Source organism: Gracilinanus agilis, chromosome 2, assembly GCF_016433145.1.
Source record: "Gracilinanus agilis isolate LMUSP501 chromosome 2, AgileGrace, whole genome shotgun sequence".
Taxonomy (NCBI): Eukaryota; Metazoa; Chordata; class Mammalia; order Didelphimorphia; family Didelphidae; genus Gracilinanus; species Gracilinanus agilis.
In genome coordinates, this window is record NC_058131.1 from 471,581,982 (window position 1) to 471,597,531 (window position 15,550).

The 15,550-nt window shown below is 35.3% G+C and overlaps 1 protein-coding gene across 1 annotated transcript in view; it reads left to right on the plus strand.

The window, feature by feature from the left end:
* The window catches only part of EXOC5 (exocyst complex component 5), a 79,844-nt gene that overhangs the window by 20,698 nt on the left and 43,596 nt on the right, over positions 1–15,550 (plus strand). The window contains exons 2-3 of the mRNA XM_044664895.1: positions 9,322–9,416; positions 10,061–10,208. Of these exons, the coding sequence (XP_044520830.1) occupies positions 9,322–9,416; positions 10,061–10,208 (243 nt within the window). The remainder of the gene's footprint in view (positions 1–9,321; positions 9,417–10,060; positions 10,209–15,550) is intronic.

Here is a 15,550-nt window from a genome sequence, read left to right on the forward strand (position 1 = left end):
AATGTTTTTCCAATTCTTTAGATCTAGTTTTACTTGTTTGGAAAGTGTTTTGTAGTTGTGTTTGTATAATTCCCGTGTTTGTTTTGGTAGATTCCTAAATATCTTATATTGTCTAGGGTGATTTTAAATGGTGTTTCTCTTTCTACCTCTTGCTGCTCTAATGTGTTGGAAATATATAGAAATGCTGATGATTTATGTGCATTTATTTTGTATCCTGCAACTTTGCTAAAGTTGATTATTTCTACTAGATTTTTAGTTGATTCTCTAGGATTTTTTAAGTAGACCATCATGTTATCTGCAAAGAGTGATAGCGTAGTCTCCTCATTGCCTATTTTAATACCTTCAGTTTCTTTTTCTTCTCTAATTGCTACTGCTAGTGTTTCTAGTACAATGTTAAATAATAGAGGTGATAGTGGGCATCCTTGTTTCATGCCTGATCTTATTGGGAAGGCTTCTAATTTATCCCCATTGCATATGATGTTTGTTGATGGTTTTAGATGTATACTGTTTATTATTTTTAGGAAAGGCCCTTCTATTCCTATACTTTCTAGTGTTTTCAGTAGGAATGGATGTTGTATTTTATCAAAGGCTTTTTCAGCATCTATTGAGATAATCATGTGGTTTTTGTCGGTTTGCTTGTTGATATGGTCAGTTATGTGAATGGTTTTCCTGATGTTGAACCATCTTTGCATTCCTGGTATAAATCCCACCTGGTCATAATGAATAACCCTTGTGATCATTTGCTGGAGTCTTTTTGGTAGTTTTCTGTTTAAGATTTTTGTATCTATGATCATTAAGAAGATTGGTCTGTAGTTTTCTTTTTCTGTTTTTGATCTACCTGGCTTTGGGGTCAGTACTATATTTGTGTCATAAAAAGAGTTTGGTAGAACTCTTTCTTTGCTTTTTATGTCAAATACTTTGTATAGTATTGGAATTAGTTATTCTTTGAAGGTTTGATAGAATTTACTTGTGAATCCACCTGGTCCTGGGGATTTTTTCTTAGGGAGTTCTTTGATGGCTTATTCAATTTCTTTTTCTGTTATGGGATTATTTAAGTAATCTATTTCTTCTACTGTTAATCTAGGCAATTTGTATTTTTGTAAATATTCATCCATCTCACCTAAGTTGCTTTATTTATTGCCATATAATTGGGCAAAATAGTTTTTAATGATTGCCTTGATTTCCTCTTCATTAGAGGTGAGGTCTCCTTTCTCATCTTTGATACTGATGATTTGGTTTTCTTTCCTTTTTTTAGTTATATTGACCAGCATTCTGTCAATTTTATTTGTTTTTTCAAAGTACAAGCTTCTAGTCTTATTTATTAATTCAATAGTTTTTTTACTTTCAATTTTATTGATTTCTCCTTTAATTTTTATAATCTTTAATTTGGTCTTTAACTGGGGATTTTTAATTTGTCCCCTTTCTAGTTTTTTGATTTACATGCCCAGTTCATTGTTCTTTATCCTCTCTAATTTGTTAATACATTCACTCAAGAATATAAATTTCCCCCTGAGTACTGCCTTAGCTGCATCCCACAGAGTTTGGTAGGATGTCTCATCATTGTCATTCTCTTCAATGAAATTATTGATTGTTTCTATAATTTGTTCTTTCACTAACTTATTTTGGAGAATCATATTATTTAATTTCTAATTAGTTTTTTATTTGCCTGCCCATGTTCCCTTACTAATTATTATTTTTATTGCATTATGATCTGAAAGGTTACATTTATTATTTCTTCTCTTTTGCATTTGTTTGCAATGTTTCTATGCCCTGTTACGTGGTCATTTTTGTGAATGTACCATGTGCAGCTGAAAAAGTGTATTCCTTTTTGTCCCTATTTATTTTTCTCCACATCTCTATTAAATCTAATTTTTCTAGAATTTCATTCACCTCTCTTAACTCTTATTTATTTTTTGGTTTGATTCATCTAGATCTGAAAGAGTAGTATTTCGATCTCCCACTAGTATAGTTTTACTATCCATTTCCTTCTTGAGCTCTGTCAATTTCTCCTCTAGGAATTTGGATACTATGCCATTTGGTGCATACATGTATACATGTTGTATACTGTTATTTCCTCATTGTCTATACTGCCTTTTATCAGGTTGTAATTACCTTCCCTGTCTCTTTTAATCATATCTATTTTTACTTTGGCTTTGTCAGAAATCATAATAGCCACGCCTGCCTTCTTTTTCTCAGTTGAAGCTCAAAAGATTTTGCTCCAGCCATTGACCTTAAACCTTTGTATGTCCACCTGCCTCATATGTGTTTCTTGTAGACAACATATGGTAGGATTTTGGTTTCTAATCCATTCTGCTATTTACTTCTGTTTGATGGGTGAGCTCATCCCATTCACATTCATCATTATAATTATCAATTGTGTATTCCACAACATTTTGGTATACTCTCCTAGTTCTACCCCTTCTTCTTACGCTATTTCCTTTTAAACTAGTGGTTTGTTTTAGACCAGTCCCTATTTTCCCCTCCCTTGGTTTACTTCCCTTTCTTCCTCCCTTATTATTCTCCTCTTTATTTTTTAAGTTCTAATGAATTCCCTCCCCTCCCTTTTTTTGACCTCCCCATTACCCTGCTCCCCTTGGTTTATCTCTTCTGACTTTCTCAGTAGGGTTAGATAGAATTCTATATCCCAATGGATATAGCTACTCTTCCCTTTCAGGGTTAATTCCGCTCAGAGTAAGGTTTAAATATTACCTCTTAATGCTTTCTTCCTCTCCTTCTTATAATAGTATTCATCCCCTACCCTTCCCATGCCCTCTTTGTGTGTAATAGAATATCCTATTTTTTTATTCAATCAAGTTTCTCTTGATGACATCTACTCTTCACCCTCCCTCTTCCCCCCCCATCTCATCTTAGACTATTTAGTGCCCCAATCTCTCCCTATGAATAATTCTTCTAATTACTATAATAGTGAATACAGTTTTTGAAAATTACACATAACATTTCTCCATATAGGAATACAAATAATTTGATCTCATTGAAGCCCTTAAGGAGGCAAATTTATAAATAAGATGTTTCTTTCTTTCCCCTCTGTTTCTTATTTACCTTTATTATGTTTCTCTTGGTTTTTGTGTTTGGATATCAAACATTCCATTTAGTCCTGGTCTTTTCTGTGCAAATACTTGGAAATCTTCTATCTTGTTGAATGCTCATACTTTCCCCTGGAAGTATATAGTCAGTTTTGATGGGTAGGTGATCCCAGTTCTCTTGGCTTTCTGAATATCATATTTCATGTCTTGTGGTCTTTTAGTGTGGAGGCTGCCAGATCCTGTGTGATCCTGATTGGTGCTCCTTGATATCTGAATTGTCTCTTTCTGACTTCTTGTAAAATTTTTTTCTTTCACTTGGAAGCTCTTGAATTTGGCTATTATATTCCTTGGGGTTGTCTTTTGAGGGTTTAGTTTAGAGGGTGATCTATAGATCCTTTCAATGTCTATTTTACCCTCTTGATGAAGAACATCAGGGCAGTTCTTGGATAATTTCTTGGATATGGAGTCCAAATTTCTATTAATTTCAGCTTTTTCAGAAAGACCAATGATTCTCAGATTGTCTCTTCTAGACCTGTTTTCTTGATCTGTCAATTTTCTCAGTGAGATATTTCATGTCTCCTTCTATTTTATCAGTCTTTTGACTTTGCTTTATTTGTTCTTGCTGTCTTGAGAGATCACTGACTTCTACTTGCCCAATTCTGATCTTTAGAGACTGGTTTTCTGCTATAATATTTTGATTTTTCTTTTCAATTTGGTCTTTTCTGTTTTTCATGTTTTTTCCTCCAATTTGCTCATCATTTCGTTTGATTTTGGGGCATCTTTCTCCAATTGGGAGTTTCTGTCTTAACCTGTTAATTTCCTTTTGAGCTATTTCCCACTTCTCTCGCCAAATCTCTTCCATCTTTCTCATGATCTCAGATTTGAACTCTTCAAGAGCTTGTGACCAATTTTCATTTTTGAGGGGAAAGTTTAGATGTGATTACTTGATTGTTCTCCTCTGCTGTTTGCTCTGTTGTCTGGATTTTTTCCGTGTAAAAGTTGTCGAGTGTCAAAGATTTCTTTTTGATTTTTCTCTTTTGGGGTTCTTGTGACTGGCTTGCCATTTTTATTATTTCTTTCTCAGTCAGAAGTCTAGGTGAGGCAGACAGGCTCTCTGCCTGTAAAGCTGTGGAGCAGTTTTCACCTGAGTCACTGCACTGTGCGCCCTCTCAGCTTTATCCTCACACCCACAGTCGGTCTGCGTTCTTTAGGCTCCTGAGGTCTCAAGTCTAGTTGTTCTCAGGGTCAAGCCTCCTGGTGGTCCTCTTGCTTGCCCCTCTGCTCAAAGCTCCTTTAACGGTCTCAGGGAGCTGCTTCTACAGTCATGCACCTCTCTGTACTGGGTCTCCACCTAAGGTCCACGCCTGTGCTCAGGGTCTGCGCCTGTGCCTGCGCTCAAGGTCTGTGTTCAAAATCCACATTCTTTAGCCTCTTGGGGTCTTAAGTCTTGTTGCTCTCAGGAGCAGGTCCTGGTGATCCCAGGTAGCTGTCAAGAACTTAATAAATGCCCCAAACTTGCTCTAACTCTTGTGCTCTGTCTTTGGCACTGTAGGTGGGGCGTGTGTGTGTGTGTGTGTGTGTGTGTGTGTGTGTGTGTGCGCGCGCGCGCGCGTGTTGCTTAGCTCATGTTTTAGTGAGAGCTATTTTACCCCCTTATAGCATGGGAATGCCCCAATCCCATGTACTTTCAATGCTGTGACCTGTTGTGGGGTAGCTTCATTCGGCTGGATTTGTTTTTTATGTCCTTTACGGAGTCCTATATGTGTGGGTCAGGAGAGTTTAAGCATGCTACTTCTACTCTGCTGCCATCTTAATCTGGAAGATCATTTTCTTTTTCTGATATGAGATTATTTAAGTATTGTATTTTTTCTGCTGTTAATCTAATGATTTATATTTTTGTAAATATTCATCCATATCACTAGATTGCTATATTTATTGCCATATAATTGGGCAAAATAGTTTTTAATGATTGCCTTAATTTCCTCTTCATTAGAGGTGAGGTCTCCCTTTTTATCTTTAATACGGTTATTTTGGTTTTCTTCTTTTTTTTTTATTAGATTGACCAGTACTTTGCCAATTTTATGTTTTTTTTCAAAGTATCAGATTCTGATCTAATTTTTTAATTCAATAGTTCTTTTACTTTCGATTTTATTAATTTTATGATCTCTAATTTAGTTTTCATCTGGGGATTTTTAATTTGTTTTCTTTCTAGTTTTTTGATTTGCATGTCCAATTCATTGATCTTTACCCTCTCTAATCTGTTATATATGCACTCAAGGATATAAATTTCCCCCTGAATATGCATTCCATATATTTTGGTAGGATGTCTCATCATTGTCATTCTCTTCCATGAAATTGTTGATTGTTTCTATGATTTCTTCTTTAACTAACTGGTTTTGGAGAATCATATTATTTAATTTCCAATTAGTTTTTGGTTTGCCTCTCCATGTATTCTTACTAATAACTATTATTATGATCTGATAAGGTTGCCTTTATTATTTCGGCTTTTTTGCATTTGTTTGTCATGTTTCTATGCCCTAGTACATGGTCAGTCTTTGTGAATGTTCCATGTGCTGCTGAAAAAAAGGTGTATTCCTTTTTCTCCCTATTTATTTTTCTCCATATATCTATTAACTCTTAATTTTTCTAGGATTTCATTCACCTCTCTTATCTCTTTCTTATTTATTTTTTGGTTTGATTTTTCTTGATCTGATAGGGGAAGGTTGAGGTCACCCACTAGTATAGTTTTGCTATCTATTTCGTCCTTGAGCTCCACTAGCTTCTCCTTTAGAAATTTGGATGCTATACCATTTGGTGCATACATGTTGAGTACTGATATTTCTTCATTGTCTATACTGCCTTTTATCAGGATGTAATTACCTTCCCTATCTCTTTTAATCAGGTCTATTTTTACTTTGGCTCTGTCAGAAATCATGATTGCAGCTCCTGCCTTCTTTTTCTCAGTTGAAGCCCAATAGATTTTGCTCTAGCCTTTCACTTTTAATCTATGTATGTCTGCCTATCTTATATGTGTTTCTTATAGACAACATATGGTAGGATTTTGGTTTCTAATCTACTCTGCTATTTACTTTCTTTTTATGGGCGAGTTCATCCCATTTACATTCAGAGTTATAATTATCAGCTGTGTATTTCCAGACATTTTGATTCTTTCTCCTTGTCCTGCCCTTTCTTTCATTATTTCCTTCTATGCCAGTGTTTTGTTTTTAATCTGTTCCCCTAATCCCCTCCCTCATTGTACTTTCCTTTCTCTCCTCTCCCTTCTTATTCCCCTCTTATTCTTCTTTAGGGTCTTTTTAAGCTACCCTGCCCTCTCCCTTCTTAGTGTTGCTTCCCTCCCCAGCAGTCCTTTTGTTACCCTTCTATTTATCTATAGGGTGAGAATCAATTTTCTGCCCCAGTGGATCTGATTGTTCTTCCTTCTTTAAGTTTGGTTTCAATGTGTTTGAATGAAAGGTGATAAATAAGATGAAATTCAGTAGGAAAAAATACAAAGTTATGCATTTATAGGATGGGAAATAGATAGTAGTTTTGTGGAAAAGATATGGGGGTTTTAGCTGACTTCAACCTGAATATGAATAAACAATGGCAGCTGAGAAAAGCTAAGGAAAAAGGAGAAATTATTGTTTTACTTTAGTTTGCCCTGGTCAAATCACTAGACTGTTGTGGGTGATGATGTATTCTATTTGGGAAGAGATTATCTAATTGGAGTGCAAACCAAAGAGAATTGGTTTCAGCAGGATTGTAAACCATGTCATAGACTTAGAATATCTCTTGGGGAATTGGGAATAGTTAGCCTGATGAAAAGAAGTTTTGGAAGTTTGTCAAGAAGGAAGAGGAGATATATTAGCTGGCTTCATTTGTTTGAAGAGTTAGAACCAGGAATAGTGGGCAAAAGGTTTAGAGAGGTAGATGTAGACTCTACATGTTGGGAATGTTGAGGAGGGAATTTCTTTTCAGGTATATGTTGGACTAATAGACTTCCAATGTGAAATTCTGTGATTCATTCACTCTAGAACAACCATTTTGTATGTGAACTTTTTGAATCATAGTCTCCCAGTAAGTTGAGGATTACTTGTACTTGCATAGTAAACTTTTAATGTTTGTCCATTGATTGTTTTATTCTAAATTTTAAAGAGCCCCTAAGATTAGTAAAAAGGTAGTTGATTCTATTTTAAAAGCATCAGTGCATTTCAAACCTTTATTTACTTTACATCTTAGCCTTTTTTTATGTTAACATAACCTTTTTTTTAAAAAAAACAACACTGGAAATAATTTTGTATTTATAATTGCCTAGTTTGTTGCTTGTTTTAATACTATTCTGGTGCTTTATAAGTTAGGTGAACATTATTAAATATCTAATCAAAAGCTTCTACCACTCCCCAAATTCATCAATCAGATCATTCTTCCCATTTTTCCCCTAATAGCACTATGCTATATTTGGAAGTGATAGAAAACCTTGATAGGCATATCTACACTTAGCACTGAGAAATTGATTTTTAATAACTTTAATTTAATAATACTATAGAATGAAATGTAATCCCTTGATCTAGTAGAACTAACTGGAAGAGACTAAATTCTAAACAGTTTTTTATGATTTCACAATTATGAAAGAACTTACTATAGTTATATATTGCCAAGATGTTCCTCTTTAGGGTCTGAATATATTTGGTTGCTATTTATACTTGTAGTGAACACTGTTGGATCAGAAAATCATTGGATCAGTAAAGGATCTTAGGGGAAATCTAGTCCATGTAAGCTCCTTCTTAGCCAGAAGTTTTGTGAGATACCTCATGTTTTCAAGTTCTATCATCTTGATAGCCCCTCTGAGTCATAATGTCTTTCTCAAAATTAACTGCCTCCAAATGGACACAATATTCCATGTTTACTTACCAGGGAATAATAGTGAAATTTTCATCTCTTTGAACATGTTTTGTTCAAAGAATCCTAAGATTGAAGTTGACTGTTATATTGCTTGTTATTAATCTTATCATTCATCAAGATCCTTATGTCTTTCATGTGAATTACTTTCTGTCCACATTTGCCCCATCTTACGTTAGTATAATATGTTCTGGCAGAAAGAGCACCAGATGGGGGAAGCTAGGTGGCTCAGTTGAGGTACTGGTTTCCAGTGCAGCCTCAAATACTTCCTAGGTGTGTGACCCTGGACAAGTCACCTAACCCATGTTGCTTTAGCCCTTATTGCTTTTCTGCCTTGGAACCAATCAATACATAGTATTGATTCTAAGACAGAAGGTAAAGGTTTTAAAAAAAGAAAAAGCAAAAGCACTGGATCAGAGAGGATCTTGATAAAAGCCCTATCTTTACCACTAACTAACTGTATGATCTTCAGCATATCATTTAAGCTCTCTGAGTCTTAGTTTCCTCATCTTTAAAATAGGTATAATATTCTTACTACTTACTTCACTTATTGTGAAAAAATTGCTCTGTAGACCTTGAATTGCCATGTAAATGCAACTTTCTATTGTGAGTTGTTTTTTTAAACAAGTTCATAAGAATTAGAGCTTGAAGGGAAATTAGAGAACATTTACTCCAATATATTTATTTTATAGATGAGGAAACTGAGGCCTACTGAGGTTAAATGATTTTCCCTATTTTTATAATGTAATAAATAATAAAGCTGGTAAATCCAAGCCCTCTGACTTCAAACCCACTACTCTTTAACTAAATCATCATACCAGAAGAAGATTGAATAGTGTTGTGTAAAAGATGAACCTACAAAGAACTTGGCATAGAATCTACTTCAACCAGATAATTCTAGCAACAATATAAAATGAAAATGGGGACAGTAGAAAAGAAAATGAAATATATTAGCATAGTTTTTTATGTTTTTATTTATAGTGATAGAGTAACTCCATATGGGTAGGACCAGAAGTAGGTGTATGAACATATACATATATACATAGTAGTGTAGATATGTACTAATGTGTTGCTATCGTCATTCTTAAAACTGTTTAGAAGCTATGGAACATTGCTTCCTTGACCAGATGGAATAGTCCACAAGTTTTCATTACAAAAATTATGTATTTGATTGAAATAAATGTTATAAATACATACATCATTTTTGTTGAAACATTGTATTTTAACAGAACAAGACCTTCCAGAATTTATATTTTAAAGATTTGGTGATTTAATTATAAGGCATTCCTTGTAAAAAATTAATTCTTATGACACTATTTAGTATTATTAACATTTTCTCTTTGTTGCTGTATCAAAGAATATTTATTTTACAAATTAGGAGCCTTTTGTGGCAGATGAGTACATTGAACGTTTGGTATGGAGAACTCCTGGAGGAGGCTCTCGAGGAGGCCCTGAAGCTTTTGATCCCAAAAGGTAAAGTGAAAACTTTTGTATCAATCTATTGTTGTGGCTAAATTTTTGTTTTTGAAATAAAGGAACTAATTTTCATTCGTTTCAAATTTTTATGTGACTTGATTTTACCAAACAATTATAAAATAGAAACAGAATAGTGTTTCAGAAGTGAGATATTTTCTTTTAAATGGTCAGTTTTTTTAACAAGTTCTAAGTTATAGCTATTACCTCTAAAGTATATGAAATTACTATTTTAAATACATTCAGTTTCAATGATGTGCACAATTTAGAGTATTGCCAAGTTGCAGAAGTAATCAAGAATTGAATATATGTTGGGCTTTGGAATTCATTATATGATTTGTCTTTCTGATGATTTTCCTTACACTTATATTGAAATTATTTTTTAGTTCTTGGGTGCTTGAGATATATATTTCTGAAATAACATGTTTTTAAAAGTTTTAAGTCCTGAACAAGGCCAAAAAGAAAGCATGAAACAGTGGGAAGATTTAGAAAAAAGAATTCCTAAAAAGACTGTGTAGAGAAATAACTATATCTAGCTGATGGAGTTTTTTATTTAGGTTTAGGTATATATGTGAATTGGTTTATTAGTATATTTTGTTGGGGCATAACTGTTTTTATAATTTGTAATAATTTTATTTTAACAGATTGCTAGAAGAATTTGTAAACCACATTCAAGAACTTCAGATAATGGATGAAAGGATTCAGAGGAGGGTAGAGAAACTAGAGCAGCAATGTCAGAAAGAAGCCAAGGAATTTGCTAAGAAAGTACAAGAACTCCAGAAAAGCAATCAGGTAAAAATTGAGAATAAGTAGTTCAAAGGATAAAGAAGTAGACATGTACCTCATCTTTAAATTATTTTTTTGTGATGATCATTTTAAAAACTAATAAGTGAAAATGCTTATTTCTTTGGGAATATTTTCTGCTAATGAAATAAAAAGTTAGTTATCTTAAATTGCCTGGTTGGAATCAGATACTCTTTGTTGGGTTTAATAGGAAATGTAGGTACCAAATCAGAGTACTTTTTCCCAACCTTGTAACTGTCCATGGTTTTTACGAAGGCCTTTTTAGTGGACTGGCCCTTCTTAAAAAGATCCAAATCTTTAGAATGGCCTTGTAAGTTGATCTGTAGTTTCTTTGAGTGTCTATTGGATCACCTTTTCACTTTAAACATACTCAGTCTGGAAAATGGCAAAATGAAGTAAATTTACAGGAGACATTGCATATTCCAACAGAATTTATGTTCCTTTTCATTCCTTCAAAGCTAGAAAATTTCTGCTTAATGCTAAGGAATACATATTGAAAGATTGTTTCCTTTGGGAATAGTCTGATCTGGAACTCACATAATTTAGAATATAATCAAGCCCCTACATTTTATTTGGGGCAGAGAAGACCCTTTAGCTTTATACAAACCAGTTTCTTAACTTGTCTGGACCTTTTCTGAATCCTTTGAGATTTAATATTGGGGAATATCTTTTAGCTTCATCCCTTAATTATATCTTAAATTTTGAGCAGCCTGTCCTTAAGTATCAATGCAATGATATCATTAATTCTTCTTATATTTTTAGATTTTAAAAGTTATTATTTCAGATTTTCTACTTTTAGGTATTAAAAATTCAAATATAATGAACACTTATTAAGTGCCTAAATGCAAGGCATCTCAGGATAGCTTTGTTAAGATTAGTGAAGAAATGTTTAGTCTACTTAAAATAGTGCCTCAAACATCTAAAGTTGTTCTATTTGCATTTGCTTAAGACCTTAATTACAAATGGATCCTGTTTGTTTAAGCAAATTATATAAGATAGCCTTTGCTTGGTAGGACTATATTCTTGTGTTACAAAGCCTAGGTCTCTATTCTTCTTTGTTTCTCCCAGAACTTGTATCTTGTGATGCTACTTCCCTATTCACCAGCCAGCCTGGGGTTCTCTTTATTACCATATTCCTTCATTGAGAAACATTGTAGTAAAATGGAAACAGTCTTCCAGTCACAGAAGATCCAAGTATAAATCCTGCTTTTGGTGCTTAACAGTTAATGCAACTTTAATTGAGTCCTTTAACCTCTCTGAGCCTTTGTTCCCTCAGAGTAATCAGCTAGGCTTGACTCAGAATAGTCTGAGAGCATAGGTTTGATTTTTAAATAAAAACTCTTATAATATCTGACAGTTAACAGAAAAGTTTAACCATAGCATAGGACTGTGGTAGCAAACATATTGCACACATGCCAAAGATGGCACATAGAGACCTCTCTGTGAGACGTGCAGACCCATGGCTTGGCCAGCTGGGAACCTGGCCCTGCCCCTGGATGCAGGGGGTAGGGCACTTGAGCCTCTCTCTAAGTGGAGCTCCATCTTGGCTTGGCCAAAGGCCTAGCCCCACCTCTGAACATGGGAAGGTGAGGGTGTGTGGGGTTGCACCATCCTGTCAACAGAGCACAGCCAGCCCAGGGCAGGTGGCATGGTCCCATACCCCAAATGCAAGGGGGCACTGTGGCCTTCCTGCAGAACTTGGCCCTGGCTTGGTCAGCCTGCATCCTGGCCCCACCCCTGTACCTGCCCCCAACTTAGGGTTGGTTGGGGCGTTGCATTTAGTTAGGGGCCAGGGCTTGGGCACACAGTCTGGGGAGTGGGTGGGGTACGGCACAAGTCCCTACAAAGTTCCAAAAGGTTTGCCATCACTGGCATAGGACATATATTCAGCAAAGATAGCAGTATTAATTCACTTGGCTGTTGCTACCTGTTATGTGTCACCCATGTCTGTCTGGCAGCCTGAGGAGGAGAGTAGCTGGTGATTCCTTATGCTTGACTTTTTTGGACCAAGGCTATTAAAAAGCTACATAAGCAATCTGAACCTGTTTCCTGAGCCAGTGGCTTCAATACACTTTAAGAAAAAATAGCCTAGCTTATTATAGATAGTATTTAATTTACACAAAGTACTTTAAGATAAAATGAGATGAGATAAATGAAGTGACTTTATAGATCTATGAAATATTTTGTGAAACTTAAAAACATTATGTAAATATTAGCTATTATTGAATTCTCATCTTTTTGTTAGAAATTATCTTTATTGATAGGTTTCAGTTAAAAATAGTTCTGCAGGGGCAGCTGGGTAGCTCAGTGGATTGAGAGCCAGGCCTAGAGACGGTTCAAATCTGGTACTCTTTCTGGTCAACCTCTTGGTACTCCCAATACTGGCAGCATGGCTGAATGTTCAAACATGGGTATTTCTGGCAAAGGTGTTACATCAAAGGCTGAGTTGGAATAGCAGGCTCAAAGTAAGGGTGAAAATCCTACTAACCTTTTTCCCCTTTGCGATCTTCCGATCGTACGCGATGATGGCATATTCCATGTAAAGCAACACACAAGATTTAGATCTGAGGATGTGAAAAATTTGAAGAGAAAGATCCTAAATTTCCATGATGATTCTGGGGAATTTCGTTAAGATCTTTAAGGCATTTATAAAACAACATGACCCAGACTTTGAGGATTGTTGGTATGTGTTGGGTGAGATCTTGTCATACCATGATAGTGCCAAATTTGTTGAAGAAACAAGGAACACAGAGGGAATGACACCATGGCTAGTAGCCTGGGAGGAACTGGACCTTAATTCAGTTCCCATATACCGGACGCTAAAACAAGCACGAAAGTCCCTTATAACAATCATGGAAAAACATGCAAAGCGTCTAAATTCATGGTCTAAGTTTGAGAAAATCAGGCAGACAGAACTAGAGACCCCAGCAACATTTCTGGACAGGATTATTGAGGCAGCTGAAATGTATTTACATATGAACATACTAGAGGATACCACCGTAGACCATGTGAAAAGGATTTTTGTTAGGAATTCTGTTCCCCAGGTAAAGAATTTCTTCACAGATAATTATCCTGATTGGAAACTTTTGAGCCTAGATGAGTTAAAGCAAAAAGCCACATAGGTGTTTGCACAGGAGAAGGAAAGAGGTAGTGATGAAAAGGATACCATCATTGAAAGCCTTAGAAAGCAGTTAAGGGAGGCAAATTCTAGAGCCAATATAAAGGAGATAAATGAAATTAAGGTAGTGGCAGCATTAAGGGCAGCAGAGAAGAGGAATAATAATAATTATAAGACCAGTGGTAATGCAAGCACGAGTAATCAGAGGCAACAATCTTGTTATGTTTGTGGCCGTATTGGACACTTTGCAAGGGATTGTAGATACAGAAAGAGATCATATGGGCAGAGATACAACAATAATAACAATGGATTTAATTGGTATAATAATAATTATGGATACAGGGGAAATAACTGGAATAATGGTTTTAATCATGGAAATGGCCAGCAAAATGTGTTCCAATGCCAGAATGCATGCTGTCAAGGTGCACAAGCTCCTAATTTGGCAACGATACAGGATTTTATTCGTACAGGAGCCTGGCCAAAGTTTAGTCATGTTGTACAGGGGAATGTTAATAATGGTAACATGAATGGAGGGACAGCTTCATTATGAAGGTGTGCCTGAAGTTCAGAAGTGATTGATCAAGGTAATGGGACTAAAGTGAATGTTGATGTAGTTGTATGTGTTAAAGATAATGATGATGTAATTGTGAATAATGGAAATGGTGCACTTGGTGTTAATATTGATTTAACTGGTGATAATAAGAATTTAATTAATAATGGTAATGAGTTGATCATGTTAATTTAAATGGAATCAATGATAGTTTAATCAATGTGAATGATAATTTGAATGGTGTGAATGTAAAATTATCTGAGTTAACTACTAGTAATGGTGTAAATAGTACTTTAAACAATGTTAATGGTAATTTACTGGTAATATTAATTTAACTAGTGTTGGTAATAATTTGATTAAGATTGATGATGGTTTATATGGTATTGATAATAATTTGATGACTGTTATAAATAATTGTGGGAAAAAGAGAAATAGTGTTGTAAATGGTGTTAGAAGTTCTAGTAAATGTGGAATTAAGAAGAATAATAGAAATTGTGATTTGATTAAGGATAATTTGATTGTAAGTAAGAACAATGATACCAGAATAAAGGTGAAAAGGACCAGTGGTTTAAAATCCTGGGAAAATTCTATAATTCGAGACGATGTTAACTTGGATGGACAGGAAATAGCTGAGCTTTGTTCTGATGTTACTGTTTTAGCTCCTGTGTTGGAAACTTTCCAACCTTCCATTAGTCCTGAACCATATGTGCCTGTGACTATTGGAGATCAGATTTACAACCTTCTTTTCAATACCGGTGCCAGCAAATCAGTTTTGCAAAGCTTTCCTGAAAATTGTAGAGCTGTTGGAACAGTGGATGTCGTTGGTGCTACAGGTGTGACTCAGAAAGTAGCTAAATTGCAACCAAAAATGGTAACCCTAGGACCACTTTCAGTGGAACATGCATTTTTGTGTGTTCCAGAATGTCCTATGAATCTTTTGGGTAGAGATCTGTTGTGTAAATTAAGGGCTACTATCCAGTGTACTGAATCTGGTGATATTTCTTTGCATCTCCCAGGGGAATCTTTGAAGGCCTTTCCATTGCTTTTCTTAGATTCTAGCAGTACAGAGGATGACTTAGGTACTATCTATCCAATACCTGAGGATATACCTAAGGATTTGTGGTCAAAATCATCCACAGATGTTGGGTTGCTAAAATCAGCTACTCCAGTCAGGGTGAGGACAAAGGAAGGACCAGTTCCTTGTGTGCCTCAGTATTCCTTGACTAAGGAGGCAATAGATGGTATTCGTCCGATTATTGAGTCCCTAATCCAACAAGGGATAATAATACCATGCTTTTCTGAGTATAATACACTGATTTTGCCTATAAAGAAGCCAAAACCGTATCAAAATGGTTGACCTGTTTACTGATTTATTCAAGATCTAAGAGTAAATGATTATGTCATCAAGACACATCCAGTTGTCCCAAGTCCAGCCGCTATAATTTCTTCCATTCCAAGTCAGGCTAGATATTTCACCGTGGTAGATTTATATGTTCTGCGTTTTTCTCGATACCAATTCATGAGGACTCTCAAAAGATCTTTGCTTTTACATGGGAAAAGACCCATGAATGTGGACTCGTCTCCCACAAGGGTATACCAACTCACCTCAGTTCTCTCAGATTCTAAATCGAGATCTGAAAACGATTAAATTTAAAGAGAGTA